The sequence below is a fragment of the Drosophila pseudoobscura genome, chromosome 3, assembly GCF_009870125.1.
Source record: "Drosophila pseudoobscura strain MV-25-SWS-2005 chromosome 3, UCI_Dpse_MV25, whole genome shotgun sequence".
In the NCBI taxonomy this organism is placed as follows: domain Eukaryota; kingdom Metazoa; phylum Arthropoda; class Insecta; order Diptera; family Drosophilidae; genus Drosophila; species Drosophila pseudoobscura.
Window position 1 is genome coordinate 10,190,236 of NC_046680.1, and position 18,398 is coordinate 10,208,633.

The following is an 18,398-nucleotide window of genomic DNA, read 5'->3' on the forward strand; positions in this document are numbered from 1 at the left end:
ACGGGTCCCATCGTAAATTAAAAATTAAGCGCCGACAAACAAAGCAATTCCGGATATTTACATTTATATCAAATCCGTTTTCAAGGCATAAATCAATGTACAATAAATCCCCTCGTTGAAGAGGTATAATCCGAATATGCCACGCATTGCCCTGGGCACAGCCCTGAGCTATGTGCTATGCTAACTTGTTCAACGGCTGCCCGTCCACCTGCTGCTGCAGTTTCTCTGCAATTCCGGAAATCTGTGTGTGTATCTCTGCCACGGACTGGTTGGCATCGATTTGGTGCCAGTAGCTGGACTCCTGTTCGCAAATTCGATTGAACACCTCGGCCACTTTTTGCTGGAACTCTAGTTTCTCATAACTGCAATGAAATCGAAAAAGGTTTATGCAAGTGCAACTCATACAAGATAAAAAGATAAGGTAAGAACCTACCGCTCTTCCCCGTATTTACCGCGACTCAAAAGGTTATCTGAAGCTGTTTTCAGGTAAAAAACTGCGTCGGGCTTGATGAGTCCCCGTTCCGGGGCATAGCACCAGTCAAAATCCAATCCCTTGGCTGCGGTATAGGCCACGCCAGAGTAGGAATATCGATCCACAATCAACGTTGTGCCGGCCAAAAGCTCCTTGCGGATTTTGTTCATGTACTCCCAGCGGTTCGCCGAGAACATCAAATGTATCACCTCGTCGGGCAGATCGTTGCTGTTGGTCAGGTACGAGTTTATCACCTGGCCAGTACTGGATTCCCGCTCCGGAAAGTTCATGGACAGCGTTGGAATGCCCTTCGACTTGAGAAACTCAGCTGCAATCGAAAAGTTGTTGTGTGAAGCGGAAGCCACTTTCGCGAAAAGTACAACTTACCCAGGAGTCTGCTCTGTGTCGTCTTGCCGCAGCGGTCGCAGCCTTCGAAAACGAAAAGGGCTCCACGTTTACCGACGCTCATTTTGTTAGTTGTAGTGAAATCGTTCTATATTTTATTGCAATATTGAAATTTTCCAGGGCTGCACAGTCGTATGAACGTATTTTGGCGCCAAATTTTTAGAGCTATTTTGCAACGATTGTTTTTCGAAATTTATACCGAAAAATGTGAAATTACCTCACGTCATGTCATGTCATGTCAATTAATTAAAAGCTCTGTTTTAATTGTTTGTTATAACATTTTTGGATAAAATCAGTGCTGCCAACTTTTCGACAAGAACAAATTCTCTTTTTAAGCTATCAAAGGCAGCACAATTTTTTTATTAAAGTGATATTTAGTTTTTTAATTAACTCATGTACCAAGTAAAAAAAAGCCAGATCTTTAGGGAAAAAGCGAACTCGGCAGCCCTGTATAAAGTGGTTATTTTCAGCATACACCTGGTATTTTATAGTAAAGACACCTACGGTCACACTGCAGGGCATAGAAAATACGCGTTTTATTTGTGGTATTTGATCCGGTATCTAAGAAAATTGCAAGGTGTGTGGCCTAGAGAGGGTCACAAAATCAAACGAACTATCAGAACTTAGTTTGGTCACACTGTAGGGCAGATAAATTACATTTTGTTATTTAAATTGTTATGGAAAATACGCGTAAAACACAAAAAAATCAATGCGGCTTGTGTTAAAGTAAGCCACATCTCTCGCCGTACTGCCACCGCAATGTGTTGAAGACAAATAGCGGTCGGAAATGCGATTTTGCCAGTCTTGGATGTCCGTCCACGACCCAAAACAAGAAAAATTCGCAAACCGCCACAACGAAGTTGCGATGCGCTGCAATTGAGAATTGAGGTATTCATACAGCATATCATATCACCAGCAAAGCCACTAACTGTGCCGTCGCATCCACTCATTGTGCTAACCGACAAACCCATACGACATAGAACTGGAAAATGGCTTTTCTGTGCCGAAACCAATTGAGAACATTCATCTGTTACAAACACCGCGTGTTTTTTGCGTAGCGTGCAAAACAACGCTGTCATCTGTCGATAACTTTATCGGCTGCCTTGTTTGTGCCCCTGTTATCGCGCAAGGACCACGAGAGCGCCTGCCGCTCGCTCGCCGAAAACCTTTCGCCAGTGGGTGGGTGGTGTGAAAAAAGTGCGTGCGGAATTGTTTATAGGCTAAGAAAAAGGGCATTAGCAGCGCCCTGCACTAGCTACATATAATCGGCTAATTTGGCTCGAGTTGAACACCTACGGCTCGCCTGGCGGCTGCATACACAATGTGGCAGGACATGCCGTGCCGTATGCTTATGTAGAAGGCTGTGCTTCCCCCCTTTCATCGCGAAAGCTATCAGCTATCAGGCACATTCCGACCCGAATGCTGGGACTGACTGCTAGATAGGTACAGGTACTGCCCATGATCTCAGGTCTTCCCTCCCGCGACACAAGTTAGCCCAACGGACGACTTCGGTGATAGAGAGCAATAGGGCAATGGCAAACAACAATCACCCGCACGGCCACCTCAGCCAGGCAGCCCAGAACCCATCCTGGAACCCGTTGCAAGTAAGTAGCCACTCGGCCATCTGGAAGTCGCACCTTGCTGACTGAAAAAATCTCAATCTTCAGATACCATCGTACATTCCACGGCAGCCGCAGCTGGCGCACATGTCGAACGAACGGCCCATGGTGCGCTCGCCCCTGGCCTGGCATGCCTCCGTGTCCGCCCAGCCACCGCCGCCTCCAGATGCCCTTTACAATTTTATGTCGGCCAATCATAAAAACGTAATTAGGAAACCGAAAGCAGAATCAGAAAACTAGACGCATGCTCAAATCTCCCGCCTAGCCAGTAGAATAGTTTCCTTCTTTAGCAGTTAATCTGCTGTAATCATTATTTGCTTTCTTGTTGTGTGTTTGTCGCCTGCTGCCACCCTGCATTGTATACCTTGTGATTGTCCCTGCAAAATGTCGCGATAGTATTTGTAGCAATTTGCTAACACACTCTCACTCTCCACAGCTGGATCACCATCATCAAATGAATCCTTTGCTGGCGCCGCCATACTCTGGAACCTTGCCATTCGACTCCATGGACCTCTCCTTGCAGTCCGCACGCAGCGCGGCCCAGCCGCTGGCCAAGCAGCCCCAGCAGTCCCAACAGCAGCAGCAGCAATCGCTCATGCATGCCCCCAACTATCCAACGATGTAAGAGCCATGTCCATTCTACATAGCCCTAAGACGAGCTAATCTCCATATGTTTCCGTTTCAAGCAGCCAAAACCTAGCGACAAATGCAGCGCCAACCAGCGCACAGCTGCAACAACAGCAAGGTCACCTGGCAGCCATGGCGGCGGCTCATGCAATGCTGCAGTCGAACAACCAGAATGCAGCATCTTCCTTGGTCCTCTCCAATGGCAGCGACTGTGAATCGCTGTTACCGCGGCCGCCACCCACGGCTAACCTTCCACCCGGCAACAGCAGCAACCATACCGGCAGCAACAACAACATCCCCAGCCCGCAATACATGCAGAATCGCGACGAAAACTTTAAACTGTCGCAGCTGAAGCGCAGCTTCGAGCAGGAGGTGCTATCTTCGAAGAACTTGCAGAAGGACAAGCTGTCGCCGCACAATCTCCAGCATCAGCAACAGCATGCGAATAAAAAGCGTGAGTTCACGTTTGTCTTTATTCGAACGTCTGCTAATCATTTTCTAATCCTGAACAGCCTCACCCTTGCGCAACTATCATCAGCAACAGCAGCAGCAGCAGCCTCCGTACAACTTAACCCCAAAATACAATGGTCCCCAAACGCCGCCTACTCCGCAGTCGCCATTGGCCGGACCTCCGCACCAGATGCACTCTCCCACAATGGACTACAATCAGCTGCATCTGCACCACCAGCTGAATAGTGGAGTAGGAGGCAGCCACGGTGGAGGCGGCTACCAACACATGCAGCAGGACCAGCCCCAGCCGCAACACTTGCACTATCATAATCAGCATGTGGGCAATCAGCCTGTTTCGGCCGCTTCACCCCTCCATCCGCCACCGCCCCATTTAGTTAGCTCTCAGTTCCACGCACAACAACAGAGTACAGGCCAGCAGCAGCAGCAGCAAGCACCATCAACGCCTCAACAGACGACACATCATTCCCGCAGCTCGCAACTGACGAATCTCGAGTCGATGGCCAAGCAGAAGACGCAGCCGGAGACGGAGAATCAGACTGTAATCACGGATCTATCCTATCGAAATGCGACGCCTTCATTGCCACCCGCTCCGGCTGTAGAGGTGGAGAAACCACCAGTAACAGATGCCCCCGAATCACCCTACCTGACCACCTCCAACGAGGAGTCGCTGGAGTCGAATAGCAACAGCAGTAACAGCCGCAAACGTCGCAAGCGGAAATCCAGCCTTGTCATGCGGGTTACGCCCAATGAGAGTGCAACCGAGGGAGGAGGAGGCGCCAGTGCCAGCTCCACCACCATGCACCAGCAGCCAGGAAACGCACCCAGCATAAACAGTAACATCTGCAGTCCGAAGCATTCGCCCAAAATCGCGGGCTCCGACTTCCAACCCTTTGGCATGCAGTCCGAGTCGCAGAATGACAAGACGCCGCAGGAGAACGGACGGGGATCCTCGCCATCGCCAACGGAGAACAGCAACAGCTCCACGCTCTACAACGACGAAAACCCCAAGACGAAGAAGCAGCGGCAGGCCCTGCTCCAAAGAAACCTGACCGAGCAGCAGCGTATACAGCACGAGGATGAGCCCGATAAGCCAGTGAAGCACACTCCCCCGACCATGCCACCCCCGAGTCCGCAAAGCAATAGCAGCAGCAGCAGTTCGAGCAGCTCCAGCGGCAACACGCACAGCAGCCATAGTAGTCATGCTACTGGCAACGATACCCGGCTGCCGGAGAAGTCGGAGAACGATGAAACCAATGTCACTACGGACACGCCCGCGTCGCCGGCTCTCGTGGAGCAGGGAAACATTGATGCTAGGCCGGCGGTGAGTGTGCACGAGTGCGATGAAGAGGAGGAGCCAGTAGGCGGTGGCGGTACCACCAAGGAGCCAGAATTACCACCTCAACCAGCACCGGCGCCTTCCTTACCCCAGGTGCCAGAAACAGCCGGAACAGCAGCACCTCCAGCTCAAGAAACACCACCTGCGGTCAACTCTGAACACTCTACGTTTGGAGAGGTAGAGGATAAGCTGGAGGAGATGTTTGCTGGCATCGAGGAGGAGCCGGAACAGAATGGCCCACCGGAAAAGCCTGCCCAGCCAGCCGGAGACGCAGTAGCGCACGACTTGAGCGCTCAGCTGGCTCTGGACAGTGCCAAAGATGAGGATAAGCCTGCGGGAACGAGGACAGCATTGTCAGCTTCACCTGCAACAAATCTTTCAGTCCCCATGCCCGAGGTGCGACCCGTAGCCACCAAGGCAGCGAAGAAGTCGACCCTTCCCAGTCCTGTGCACAGCCCCACGCCAGAAACTCGCTCCACATCCACGCCTTTGACTGGCACCGAGGACATCAAGTCTCCTAGCATCCAAACCCCTTCGAATGACGCGAATTCGCGCCGGCTGCCTCCCCGAAGGCTCTCTATAGGCATGGATGCCTCCCTGCTGCGCTTCGTAATCGATGAGCACTCAGGCAAGGCCAAGAAAGCCGTGGGGCGTGGCAGAAAGCGGGCAGCAGCCGAACCAGAGCTCGACAGCGAGGATGATGACAAGCCCAGTACCTCAGCGGCAGCAGCAGCGGCGTTGGCAGTGCGCCAGCAGAACGAGGTGGCTGCCGCCAAAGCAGCGATCGCCAAGCCCACAGCGAGTAAGAAAAAGAACGCGGGCGGTAAGGGCAAAAAAGGGGCAGCGGGGAAGAGTAAGGCCAAGCAGAATGGAAAGAAGTCGGCCGCCGGAGGTCGCAAGCCGCCGACCACCGACGAAGACAGCACTCCGGCGCCTACGAATGGAGGAGGAGGCGTTGATCTACGCTTCAAGTCGCCCTTCATACTGATCAAGCCGGACGGCAGTGTGAGCATCAAGAACACACACAGCGCCGAGGACGTCAACGAGAAGCAGACCAAGGCCAAGAAGGCGCCCCACGAGAGAAAGAGTCTCCGCGGAATGCACAGCTCCACACTGAGTAACCGCTACGATGCGGACACCACCGACTCAACCTGGATCTGTGTGTTCTGCAAGCGAGGACCGCATAAGATGGGCCTGGGCGACCTTTTCGGACCCTATCTGGTGTCCATCGACTGCGAAGAGTACCGGGCGGCTCTGCAGGCGCCTGGAAGCCAGGACTTCGATGGAGTCTTCGTCAGCAAGCGCAGACGAGAGGACATGGTCCAGCACCGACGTAACCTGCCCGTAGTGCCTGCCACACTGGCACACATCATGCAGGCACCGAAGATCAGCATGGTAAGCTGGAATGCGTTATTCTAGCCATTCGAATTTCTTATTTTCAATCTCTTGCAGCACAAGCGGAAGCGCAAGCAGATCCACGACAGCATGTACGCCTACAGCGATGATCCGAACGAGTCGCTCTCGCAGTCCTCCCAGGATCCTCTCGACTGCTCAACTGAGAGCAGGTTCGTGGAGACGTTTCGCGGCATGTGCAAGACCTCGGACCACGGTTACGAGGTCTGGCTGCATGAGGACTGCGCCGTCTGGACAAACGACATCCAACTGATCGGCGCCCATGTAAACGGACTGGATGCCGCTGTGTGGGATAGCACGCGATACCAGTGCGCAGTCTGTTTCCAAACGGGGGCCAGTGTGTGCTGCTTTCAGCGGTGCTGCAAGGCTACTGCCCATGTGCCCTGTGCGCGCTCGACCAACTGGACTCTGGACGAGCAGGAACGTAAAGTATTCTGCCAGATGCATGGACAGTTGGAGTCACAGACACACTTACAGCCGCCGGAAGTGTTCAAAGCTGAGCCTGTGGCAGCAGCTCCGCCAGCCGTTGCACCACCACCCAAGTTTGATGTCAGTTCGCTTCCCTGAGTACGAGTTCGCGTCCGGGACTGTCTCCTGATCGCCAAGCGTTAAGCGTTGAGCGCAGCCTCTTCCTCTGGCTCTCCCCGAAGCCGCTGCCCCTTGTCCACCGCACCCTATACTTAGGCTTTGTAAATAAGTTTCCCGGCCCGGGGGCGTTTCATAATAGCGTAAGAAGTGTTTTGTACAAACCCGCTGTACATTTTACAGGCTTTGACGCACAGCACAGGAGATATCAAAGCGTCTCTATGCTCTAGTTAGATTCCTTTCACAAATCCTTAGTTGTCCATACTTAAATTATTATTTCGATGTGCACAGACGCGCCCTAGCACTGTGCCCTTTACATTAGTACCTTTTAGTTTAAATTAATTTAATGCTCCTCCCACAGCATCACGTATGCCAATTGATAATTTGATTCAGTTGAGTGTCATGTACATCAACGAATACTCCCTGCCATACTCCATCCGACAGCCAACTGAATAGACCAGGACGAATCACGATAGCGCCGAAAATGCGAAAAGCCAATTGATACATATGTGTGCAATGTGCACAGCATTCACTGGAGTTGAGGTTGCAGCAATGTAGGGTATAAACAGAGAAGAGAGAACATTCGAAGCCCTTTTCAAAATGGAAAACAATTGTAAAACAATATAAGTATAAAGTATAAATAATAAATAATATTAATAATTATACTAATGGTAAGGTATTCGTATAAATAGGACCTTGTACGTATATTGATGATAATTTTAAATTCTAAACATATAAACAATAAAAACTTAATCTCACAAGCAACGCAAAATCATTTGAAATATATCGGGGCGAATATTCATAATCAGAATAGTAAAAAAAAGGCTGTTTCTTGCCTGTAAATGTTTACATAGCTTCCTCCTTTCGCCCACAAGAATTGTTGGCTCTTACCGGGTCTTTTCGTACTTTGATTTCGATTTCTATGGATATAATCAACTACTCGTCTTTCTACCTCAGTACAGACTAGCTAATTAAATCGGGAGTATACCAACAACAGATACTCTCTCCAAGTTTAATAGTTGCTCTGTTTGGATCGAATTCCCACTGCTAGATTTTTGATTTTTCTTTTTATTTCTCAATAAATATGCAAAAAATATACAGCCGCATACGTATATGTACGTACAGGATAGAATATGGGTCTGAACAAATGATCTCTATATTAAATTGTTAACTTAACTTAGGCATAAATAGTTCATTAATTTAGCTATGCTATGAAGTAGTGCTAGTGGGGAATCTCCTTCAGTAGCGTCGGTGGCGGCCGCGCAGCTGCTGCGTTATGTCGTTGGGCAGCCGACCCACGCTGCTCTGGGGCACCTGGTAGGAGGTGCGTCCGGAATAGAAGGACCGCTCCCTGCTCTTGCCCGATCCCGAGCTGGCTGGGTGCCTGCCGCCGGTGTCCGTCAGCTGCAGCTGATGGGCCGACACGTCACTGCGCTTCTGGGCAAGCTGCAGTCCCGGAATCAAGCCATTGGCCAGCGTAGGCAGCTGAACATTCAGGTGATCCACATGCCGTCCACCGATGAAGGATCCCTGCACTGAGCCAGTGGCTGTCACAGGTGCCGGCGGGGCCAGGGGAGGGAACTGTGGCAGCTGCTGCTGTTGCTGTTGGTACGGCACGAAGATGTTGGGCGTCAGGTAGGGCTGCTGATTAGTCTGTATCGACGGACGAGCCTGCTGGTGGAACTGTTGCTGCTGCTGTTGCTGGAAGGGATTATGCTGCTGCTGTTGCTGCTGATACGAATGTGACTGCTGCTGGTAGATGTTTGGTTGGTAAATGTTTTGCGAGGGCTGTTGGTACTGCTGCGTTATGTAGTTTGATTGCTGCTGAGGCTGCTGCTGACGCTGTACCTGCTGTTGCACTTGCACATGATGATGTTGCTGCTGTTGCACCTGCTGCAATTGCTGTTGCCCATAATGCTGCTGCTGTGCAGGCTGTCTCTGCACCTGTGCCTGTTGCTGCTGTTGCAGCGTTGTGGCGCCTGCAACACTGTTTGCGTTGCCCTGTCCGAACTTGCTGCTGAAGAAGTCGTTTAGCGAGACGTACGAGTTGCCCTGAGTGGCTTTGGGTGGCGCTTGGGTGGCCAGGGAGGCGATGATGTTGCTGGCGGAGTTCGGAGCAATCCGTTGTCCCTCAGCGCGGACAATCACAATTCCGGGTTGGGTGGGCAAGGCAGGCTGTGGCAGCTGCGACGGGCGTGGCGGTACTGTGAGACTGGATATGGCTGTGGGGCGGAAGAGAGGGTATTAAACCGTGCCATACCCTCACCTTGAGGACTCCTCACCTGGTGCTGTGGGTGGCTTGCTGTAGCCAATGCTGTTTCTGCCGCTGCCGCTGCTACTCCTGCTGCCAATAGAGCTGGTCTTGGTCAGTGGACGGTGCTGCTGGAACTGGGCCGAACCCTTGGCCTGGACACTCTTGAAGTTCTGTAAGACGGATTCGTCAACAATGGCGCGCGTTAGCTTATCGAAGGAAAGGAAGCCAGAGGAGGGAGAAAGGCTCGAGGTGATGGATTGAGAGGAGGGAGGTGCAATGTCGCTGACTGTTTGTGTGGCGTATACGTGTGGGGTGTGTTTTTGGGTCTGCGGTGGGTTGAGTGGTGCCTGGCTGTAACCGTAGCCCGAGGCTATGGCGGAGATTTGCTGCGTCAGGGTGGACAGGGCAGGAGAGGAGGTGGTTCTGGGTGTGGTGTAGACTCGCGCGGTGGTTGGAGCCCGAGTTCGAGTGACTGGAGCCTGCGTCTTGAAGTTCGAATAGCGATTCTTTCCGCGATTCACCGATGCCGCTGCTGTGGGTCTGGGATAGCTGCTGGTCGTGGATGTGGCGCTGGTACTGGTGGTGCTGCTGCTGATGCTGCTGGAGGCTCGTGTTGCTGGCGTGTAGATGCGATTCCCGCGCTGCACTTGGAACCTCTGCAGATTGCTGTGGACACTCTCCCAGCTGGCCTTCCCGGTCTCGACCTTCGTTTCCCGATCAATGTGGCGCGCCGATAGCTTCTTGCTCGGCCCCTGCTCGGCCCCACCCCGCACATAGGACAGGGAGGAAGCTGTGGTAGTGGTTGCTTCTGTGGTGGCCGGCGTCTGGGTGGTCGGGGCCTTGGTTGTACTCCTCGTGGCCAACGACAGACGGGACAGACGCAAGCGGCTTGCTGCCAGACGTTCCAGGTAGCTGCGGGTGGGCATATTGGTGGTTCGTTGTGTCGTTGTGCTCGTCGTGCTGCGCACCACCGGCAGCGGACGAACGTTGGCGCGTCTCAAAGTGGAATTACCGCGATTCTGGGCGTAGCGCCGGTAGCCGCGAATCCGCTCCTGGGTGCTGCTGATCTCTGTGACCGTTTCCGTGGAGGTGATCATTACGGGAGTGGTGCTGGTTGAGGTACTAGTTGTGGAGGGGCTGCTCTCTGCCAACTCAATTGTGTTGAGGACCTGTGTCTCCTCGTCGTGGGACGTCAGTTGCACACCAGCCAGCAGCAGCTTGGTGGCCTCCTGATGGACGCTCGACTTCTCGGCGGCCTCGGGACTTTCCTCGACCTGGACCAGGTCATCACTGAGGGGCAGGCTGGCGGTCAGGGCGGCTGCCTGGCCCAGGGATTCGATGGCGAGTGCAGGAGTCAGGATTGGGGGTTCCAGCAGGAAGGGTGGCACAGCAACAGTGCTTGAAGCGGTTTCTGCTGCCAATGTGGTGGTCTCAGCTTGCTCCACTTCTTCTGCCTCCTCCGCTGTGGGCAGGGTGGGGGCTATAAGCAGAGCTGGACTCTCTTCCGTTGTCGATGGGGTGGTGCTGGCGATTTTGGCAAACTTGTGCTTGTGCTCAGTGGATTTGAGATCTTCGGTGGGTATCTCATTAGGCTTTGGAGTGTAATTTGTGTGGTTTGTGTGGTTGGAGGTATACATATGTGGGTGAGGCATTGTTGAAGGCGATAGTTGATAGAGTAGCGAAATATATATAGATAGAGATAGATAGAGAGATAGAAATGAATTAAGGAGATAGAAGAAATAGAGGAGGAGGTTGCCAGATAGTTTCCGGGATTTAAGTGGATAATCCGTCTGCAACTCACCGTAAATCTCACTGTGCCCGGCGTCTGTTTGGGTTTGTTGTACACATATGCCGAGGAGCTACCCTTGGAGCCATCTCCGTGCATGGCGAATCCGCGACTGAGGAACCTGAAGGGCTGTTTGATCTTGTGCGGAGCCATTGACTGGTAGCCGGAAACGGAGGGATCTGCATCGGAGGAGACCTCGTCCAGCAGGTTGTTGATGTTGGAGACCAGATCCACTTGTGTGGCCTCGTCCTTGTTGCTCCGTATGTGCTTCATGTAGTCAGGGGCAAGGACCTCGCTCGAGGTCGACTCTGTGTCGGCCAAGACCTCCAGTCCGGCATTAACCCGCTCCGCAAAGTTCTTTTGCTTCTGGTAGTGATACTCACGCGGGTACTCGGCCACGATGTGGGCATTGGTGTGGTCGAACTGGATGCCCGGATCCGAGGAGAGCTCCCCCAGGCTGTTCACATAGATGCCCTCGCCATCATCGTCAGAAGAGATGGAGGTAGAGATGGTCTCTAGCCCTGCTGCATTAAGAGGCTCACTTTTAATTTCCTCGCCCCGTCCCGCAGCAATTTGTGGTTCTCCGGCCTCCGCCGGATGGGTGAGTACTCCACTGACGCTGCTCAGATCCTTGCTCAGGCTCTGGTGCTGGTGATGGTGCTGCTGCTGTTGGGGAGAAGTCTGCGAATGTGTCTGGGCCTGTTGCAGGGCCTTCGTTATGGTCTTCATGGGGTACTCCATCATGTGGCGGACGCGCTCCATCATTTCGTGGGTACTTCCCACGGTATTCGCCGCGTTCATGTCATAGTACCGCTCCGAGTCGTCGCAGATCACGTTACGGTACCAGTCGCACACGAAGTTCTTCTGGCTGAACAGGGTTCCATTGGGACAGAGGAAGCCGAAGCCCTGGGGGGATCTCGCTGTGTGGGCGCAGATGCGGAACGCCTGGCAGCGACTCTCCACGTCAGCATAGTAGCCTGTGAAGGAATCAGATTAGATCCCATTGGATCGGTGGTGTAGAGAGAGGGCTAGAGATGCCACTCACCTTCATGGCGGCCTTTGCACACGAAGCTCGTCTTGGGCGGGGTACTGAGGATGGGGTAGTCCAGGCCGGGCTCGCCGGGTATCGTGTGCCGCAGATCGAACTGCTGGTCCGTGTACTCGCTGGACTTGTCGGCGTCCTCGAAGTGCTCCCCGCTGCTGTGGGTTTGGCTCTGGCCCTGGCCCTGGGCCGCAGCCAGCAGCAAGAGGAGCAGCCCCATCCACAGACAGGAGCTCTGCATGCTGAAAGTGGAGCTCGGATTAGCCGGCGCTTGCAACACCTTAAACGTTATTCATTAGGCTGATTGATAAACCATGAATCGGGGCAAACTCATTGATTAAAATGTTTGTCAAATTTGCATACGAATGAGAGCGGGGCCATGGGGAATGGAGCCACGTAAGTGACCGACCACCACGAGCCGACTGATTAGCATACGATTGGGTAGAGGCGTGTCCGCTCTTTCACGTAACCAAAACGAGCGAATCGAGACCCAAACAAATGCCTTTTCCAGCCGGGGAGCGACTTTTGTGTGGCACTGTTGCGTGGGTCCATCAACGGTTCGAATTCGGAATTAAATGACAGTTAAGCCCGATAAATAAAACAATAAAAGGAAGCGAGACCTGACCCTGAAAAAGCTGCCGAAATTTCCGTTCGATCTAGATGTTATGCCTCTCGAAATATTTTGAATATTTATGATCGATTTCGAATCACTTTCGATCTTAGTGCTCTGCCACTCAAGATAATTATGAATACCCATTCGAGATCGATTTTGAGTCAGTTTTGGTGCGAGTGTTGGTCATTTCACTGGTAATCCAGCGGCTCCATCAATCACCTGGATGAGCAAACATTATTAATCACACTCGGGCCGCATTAGAATGTGACTAATTTCGAATTACCAAACGCTAATCAAATCTGAGCACCAAAAATATTCGAATCGCTTCCAGTTAAGCACTTGAGCAATCAATTCTCGATGGGTTTGCAGCGGGACGCTTGCCATCGGTTGGACAGCCGCTGAGGTCACTTGATGTCATTATTTTTTTCCCAATGAAATGTGCTGACAGCAGATACACATACAGATACATACAATTGCAACTGAATTAATAGCAGGCAGTACTATTATTTTGACCATTGCTGTTCACGCAAATTGAAGCCTGCTTAAACGAAAGACTTAGGCAACGAACTTGCCAAACGAACACTTGGTCTTCAGTTCACCTTCTTCAGTTGTGTTTACCCTGAAATATTACCCTTAATTATTTCCATGCATTGTTGTGTAAGGAAGCAACAAAGCACTTGACCAGCCATCATCCATCCAAACACTCAATGATTGATTTCGCTATGCTACATAAATAGTGCAGAAGCAGATCGAAGGCAATCAAAGCCAGCGAAAACCAGAGAAAAACTCTTCAGGTTTTAGAGAGCGGACCAAAGTTGGAGCTTTGTTCGGCTGACAAACAAATCGGCACTTAATTGTCTACCAGTTTGAAATGATAACTCAATCAAACGATTGCGCTTACATAAGAGGGATGATGTAACAATTAGAAAACCAACAATAATTATAGCTTTGATAATTGCAGTGCTCGGTGGACAGTCCAACGACCTTCCCGCGAGTCAACAAACTGTAAGCTCTCCAGTTCTATATACCATTTCATAATGACTATCTAAGCGACATCTAATTGAATTTTAATGATCCACAGACAGAAGCCAGAAGAAGCGCTGGAAGAAGTGCCAGTGCTCCACTCGCGTACTCCTCAATATGCAAATATCGACTGCAGCTGGGGAAGGGCCAGGGATAGGGACTTGGCCAAGTGCTACACTCATCTTTGGACAGCCTAGAGCTTCCACTTCCACTTTCAAGTTACAAAAACCATTTACAATTCGACAGCTTCAGGGTCATTATCAAGAGCAACGCAAAACTGAAAATCGAAACCGAAAACTGAACACCAAAAAAAAACAGACAACCACCGACAACGAGGAAGCATCACAAGAAAATGTTTTACTTCTCATTGTTTTCAATGATCCATCAAAGAAAAAATTAAAATGCCAGACAAATGATGATTATAAGATGATGGGACCCGACCCCGAACAAGAAGCCACACTTCGGAGTGGGGAGGGAAACTTTCAGATAACAGACTTTGCATTGAAAATCAAAACCCAAAACCCACAAAAAAGAGAATGGATAAACCCATCAAAGGCATTTTCAATGAGATGGAATACATATTTTCGCTGTAATTCAAATGCGTGGATCATTATATATTTTATTATGATCTCCGACTGAGTTTGCCTTTGCTGCAAATTAATTGGCAGCACGTTTTGTTGGGCCGAACCATAAATCTTCGCCAGGTATCACGAGAACGGGTTACCCCTAGTCGGGTATTTAATTATAGCAAATCGCTGACTATTTGGCGCCGACAAGCCCCTGACTCTCGAGTGTCATCCAGCTGAATTGATGGCTGGGATGTGGATGGGTAGAAGGATCTGCTGGTCACCGCCGCTGCTCTGCCACTCACTCATCTGAAGTGCCCGCATCTATGGAATTCGGCCTGAGTCTGGGTTCTACTTATGGTCAGATGACGTAAACCGAGTGCGTAACACGAGCTGAGAGTGAGCCACTTCAACGAGCGCCCAGCGTTCTGGGGAGATCCGTGAACTCTCATTATGTATCCGCTTAGATATTCCGATTGGAGAGCTTTGGTGTTTGTTTTGTAAACATATCATTTGCAAATTTACGAGCATTATTCCTACATCAAAGCGCCTCAAGATGTTTAAACGGTTTTGGGGAAATGTTCTTGAGAGGAGCTGTTAGATTGAGAATTACCTCGAGAGTTGTAAGCCTCTTAGTTTTCAGTATTGTTATTCCATTTCTGTAACTTTGTTAACGACTCTCCATCTCGATTATAGGCTCTGTATCTTTACTAACCTATTCCAGACTACTTCCTGCATTACTCATCCCAAAACCCATAATTAATTATCAAAATTATTCATATTTTCTTTGCATTATTTCAGCAGTCAAATCTTCAAATAAGTAGCTCCATAAAAAGCTGTATTTTCGCTCCCCGACCTATCACTAGATCTACACAATACATATCTTCTAAGTAGCTCCCACTTAAGCGAACTGCATCATCTGCTCGTATGATCGTGGGGGTGTCTGATATTTGTCATTTTCAGCATGGGAATTTGATTTTATTAATCGCCGTTCGTTAGATGATTATTCGGGGTACTCTCCGTGGAGTCACATTTTTACCTTATTTATTTCCGAGTCAACGATTCCAAATGGACAAACTTGTATTTGTTTTTCTTAATTTGGCACAACCGTCGTATGGGTTATTTTCTTTTAATTAATATCCTATGGATGTAGGCACAGAAATACTTTCAGTATATAACTTCACAAAACACAGAACTGAAGTTAGGCTAAAGCATTATCCTGTCGGTCGATGCGACTATATCCTTTATTCGAACTGGGGCTTAAGGAGCCGGCTACTGAGCGGAGCGAAGCCAGGTTAAACTGAACCGTTCGAGGCGCGATCTTGAACTGAACCTAAACATTCAATGTTAATCGAAATATTTTGGCCGCAAAAGAGTTTGAAGAGCGGCAGCGCCAGACCAAGACCCAGACCCAGACATAAGACCCAGACATTCAGACTCGGCCAGCCAGATAGCCCGAAATATACGCTGAAGAAGATACGTATACAACAACAGAGACCCGATCGATTGCGTATGATGTTGCTGCGGTCCCACCGGGAAACCGGTGACAACCTGCTGCTGCCGAAGTTTATGTTGATGATGATGATGATGATGATGGTGCTGCCTGCCTACATAACAGTAACAGTTGGAGTTCATAAAAATACTGAAAAACTACAAAAGAAAGGCCCACGACCACTGTCAACTGTCTTCCTTAAGGGCGTGTGTGTGAATGGGAATTAAATCACAGTGAAAACTCCATAAAAGCTAAAGGGTCCTCCCTATGACGAGAAACTTTGCCAGCACAAATACGGATGAAAGGCATCTTCTACCACTGTTGATTTTCGGTAGGTCTGAAAGAAATCCATTTCAAAAACAAACCGTCGGCCTTTAGATTGTTTTCACTGTACCGAAGAAGAATTGGCTTTCGTTTTCATTTGGGGCTCTGGTTCGGTTTCGGTTTCGGGTTTCACACGGCTAAAGTGGCAGAAAAATGCGGCAGATCGGGTTCAAAAGCTCCCCAGATTCCTTGCATATGTATTTTCCCATAATTTATTGAATAATCTTGGCCGAGGCTAAGAAAGTGGGCAAATAGAACGGGTAGGAGGGGTCTGGGACTTCCGCATATGAACCTAAGACCGAGTTTGAGTATCGTGTGACCCAAATCTGAAATTTTAATTAAACAAAAGCTCGATCAATTAACATTAAGCGCTGCTAAGCAGCTGCACTTGAAGCGCTTGGCTGCTTGGCCAAATGATTGATGGATGGAGCAGCGTTGGCGGTGTCATGTGAGCTTGGATCATTGGATCCGTGGATCCAGCGATTTGCAGATCCACGCATATCAAACGCGATGCTGTGCCTTCTACAAATTGGATTTTGAGCGCCATCCAACAAGCGGACGGACAAGCTGAAAAATTGTTCGCTGAGGCATCTGCCCCTGATCCGCTTTGGTTTTAATTCTTTTTTTTTGCGCTAAACGTGTCGTACATCTGGCCAAATATTTGCCATGGCTGTGACTCGACCGTGTTCATAAGCCCAGCCGATTCGGGCCTGGCCAGCAACTGTGGCAACAACGGAATGGGGTCGGCCAGCTTTCAGTGCCACTGCCACCAGCCTATAAAAGTGCAACGCGAACGATTGCATCACCAGTTGATTGCGAGCAGAAAAATGATTCACTGGACACTTGTTGCACTTGCGGCGGCTCTCAGCGCTGCCGTGCTGTTGCCCCAACCCTCCTGGGCCAATCCCCTCGGTGGCGACGAAGACACCGTGGACAGACCCAACATCGACTACCCGGCCCTCTTCAAGGCGTTCCTCGACATGGGTAATGCCATCTTCGGTAACTGGGCCCCCGTCGGCTTCCGGGAGGAGTTGGACGTGCAGCGGGCCTCGTTTTATGGATAGGCGGCTCCTATATCTCACTTTCTTTCTATAAAGATATTGCATAACTGTCGCATGCTGCAGCAATAAATATACCCTGAAACCGAAAGAAAGGTGTGGGGGATAGAAACAACTTTTTAATTATGCACGCTTCCCTTTTGGCCATATAACCCATCATTACCACCACGTTAGATGTACCCTTTTTTTTGCCAGAGCTCACACCCTTGCTCAGGGCATTGCTACTATTCCCAGATATTTGCCAAGTATTTATTAAAAAACAAAAAGCATAAAACAAACTACAAATTTCAAATAATTGCATTCACTATTTACTGAAAGAGATAGAGTCGATAGAGATTTTGATTCTCTCTCTCTGTCGCAGTTGAATAGATGGTAAGCCAAAGCTTCTTATCACGCTTAAAATTTCAGGAAAGAACTTCAAAAGATCTCAGCCCAAGAGTATTTCCCCACTCGGTGACAGTATCTTCTTTGTTTGTCCTCAACTTGGCCGTTGGCTGGGTGTTATCTCCGAACATGACACTTCATATGTTTCTTTCATTGGCAAATTAGTTATTTCTTGACAAATCTGCTGAGGCAAAGACAAAAAGTTAATAAATCGATAGATAAAGTAGAAGCAGACACAGGCTGCCTGCCATTCGACATTATTGGGCATCGATCAATTTGACTAATCATATTTATAGACGCACGTTCACAATCCCCAGTCCCATTCGATTTTATGCAAAACAACTCCTACGAAAATAATCATCATTATGCAAGCCGAAAAGCCGAAAAGCCAACAAGCAGTCAAGCACTTGTCCGTCCGAAGCAATTGATTGAATCAATGGATGATAAACGGCCTGCTGACTTGAATAGGGGGCGGGTGCTGCTGGGGGAGGCAATCAAAATAATCATCTAGCCAAATTCTTTCATTTCGATTTCAATTATTTGGCATAATAAATGAAGCAAACAATTTGTCTGCGGCTCGCTCCCAAGTGTTTCCTTTGTGCCGCTTGGCTCAAGTGTTTTTCCTCCATAAATTAAGTAATCCAATTGTTGGAGCCATTCATCATGCTCCACTATACACAAATATATATATACAATCTATCACAAAAGTACCTTTATATAAATATCTATTCAGATTTGGCTATTTCACCTGCGGCCCATGCGGGCTCGCCGCGTTCGTGGAAGCGCCAAAGATTTACTTCCTGCACGTGTCATATAAATTATCGAGTCTCCGTATCATCATTCGGCTCCGGCCTTAATTGTCGGTTATCGTGCTTGTCAAGAAAAGATGCGCCGGCTAAACTATTATTAAAACTAAATTTGCCAACTC

General features: G+C 49.7%; 4 protein-coding genes across 7 annotated transcripts; 2 read left to right on the top strand and 2 right to left on the bottom strand.

The window, feature by feature from the left end:
- Window positions 1–47: 47 nt before the first annotated feature.
- LOC4804117 (thymidylate kinase) lies at window positions 48–1,057 on the bottom strand. The gene is made up of 3 exons (XM_001360692.3): window positions 860–1,057; window positions 434–800; window positions 48–362 (listed from the first exon to the last, which is right to left on the bottom strand). Exons 1-3 carry the CDS (start codon window positions 939–941, stop codon window positions 176–178), a joined length of 636 nt encoding a protein of 211 aa, XP_001360729.2. The 5' UTR covers window positions 942–1,057; the 3' UTR covers window positions 48–175.
- Window positions 1,058–1,455: 398 nt separating this feature from the next.
- Window positions 1,456–7,593, top strand: LOC4804118 (uncharacterized protein CG5098). Of its 3 annotated transcripts, none has more exons than XM_033379000.1 (6): window positions 1,456–2,481; window positions 2,545–2,700; window positions 2,933–3,117; window positions 3,183–3,577; window positions 3,636–6,325; window positions 6,383–7,593. In XM_033379000.1, the coding sequence occupies exons 1-6, from the start codon at window positions 2,410–2,412 to the stop codon at window positions 6,908–6,910; spliced, it is 4,026 nt and encodes a 1,341-aa protein (XP_033234891.1). In that variant the 5' UTR covers window positions 1,456–2,409; the 3' UTR covers window positions 6,911–7,593. The 3 variants fall into 3 exon arrangements, with proteins under 3 accessions (XP_033234891.1, XP_001360730.4, XP_033234892.1); XM_001360693.4 differs by having other exon boundaries at window positions 1,458–2,481; window positions 3,186–3,577; XM_033379001.1 differs by lacking the exon at window positions 2,545–2,700 and having other exon boundaries at window positions 1,465–1,765.
- A 146-nt stretch (window positions 7,594–7,739) lies between these two features.
- On the bottom strand, window positions 7,740–15,722 carry LOC6898371 (putative uncharacterized protein DDB_G0268364). 2 transcript variants are annotated; one of them, XM_002138388.2, is made up of 5 exons: window positions 15,252–15,722; window positions 12,014–12,252; window positions 10,984–11,945; window positions 9,211–10,774; window positions 7,740–9,150 (listed from the first exon to the last, which is right to left on the bottom strand). In XM_002138388.2, exons 2-5 carry the CDS (start codon window positions 12,249–12,251, stop codon window positions 8,168–8,170), a joined length of 3,747 nt encoding a protein of 1,248 aa, XP_002138424.2. In that variant the 5' UTR covers window position 12,252; window positions 15,252–15,722; the 3' UTR covers window positions 7,740–8,167. The 2 variants fall into 2 exon arrangements, with proteins under 2 accessions (XP_002138424.2, XP_033234894.1); XM_033379003.1 differs by having other exon boundaries at window positions 7,744–9,150; window positions 9,211–9,352; window positions 15,252–15,716.
- Window positions 15,723–16,846: 1,124 nt separating this feature from the next.
- Window positions 16,847–17,177, top strand: LOC6898372 (uncharacterized). Its single transcript, XM_002138389.3, has one exon. The coding sequence runs from the start codon at window positions 16,856–16,858 to the stop codon at window positions 17,090–17,092; it is 237 nt and encodes a 78-aa protein (XP_002138425.2). The 5' UTR covers window positions 16,847–16,855; the 3' UTR covers window positions 17,093–17,177.
- Window positions 17,178–18,398: the final 1,221 nt, after the last annotated feature.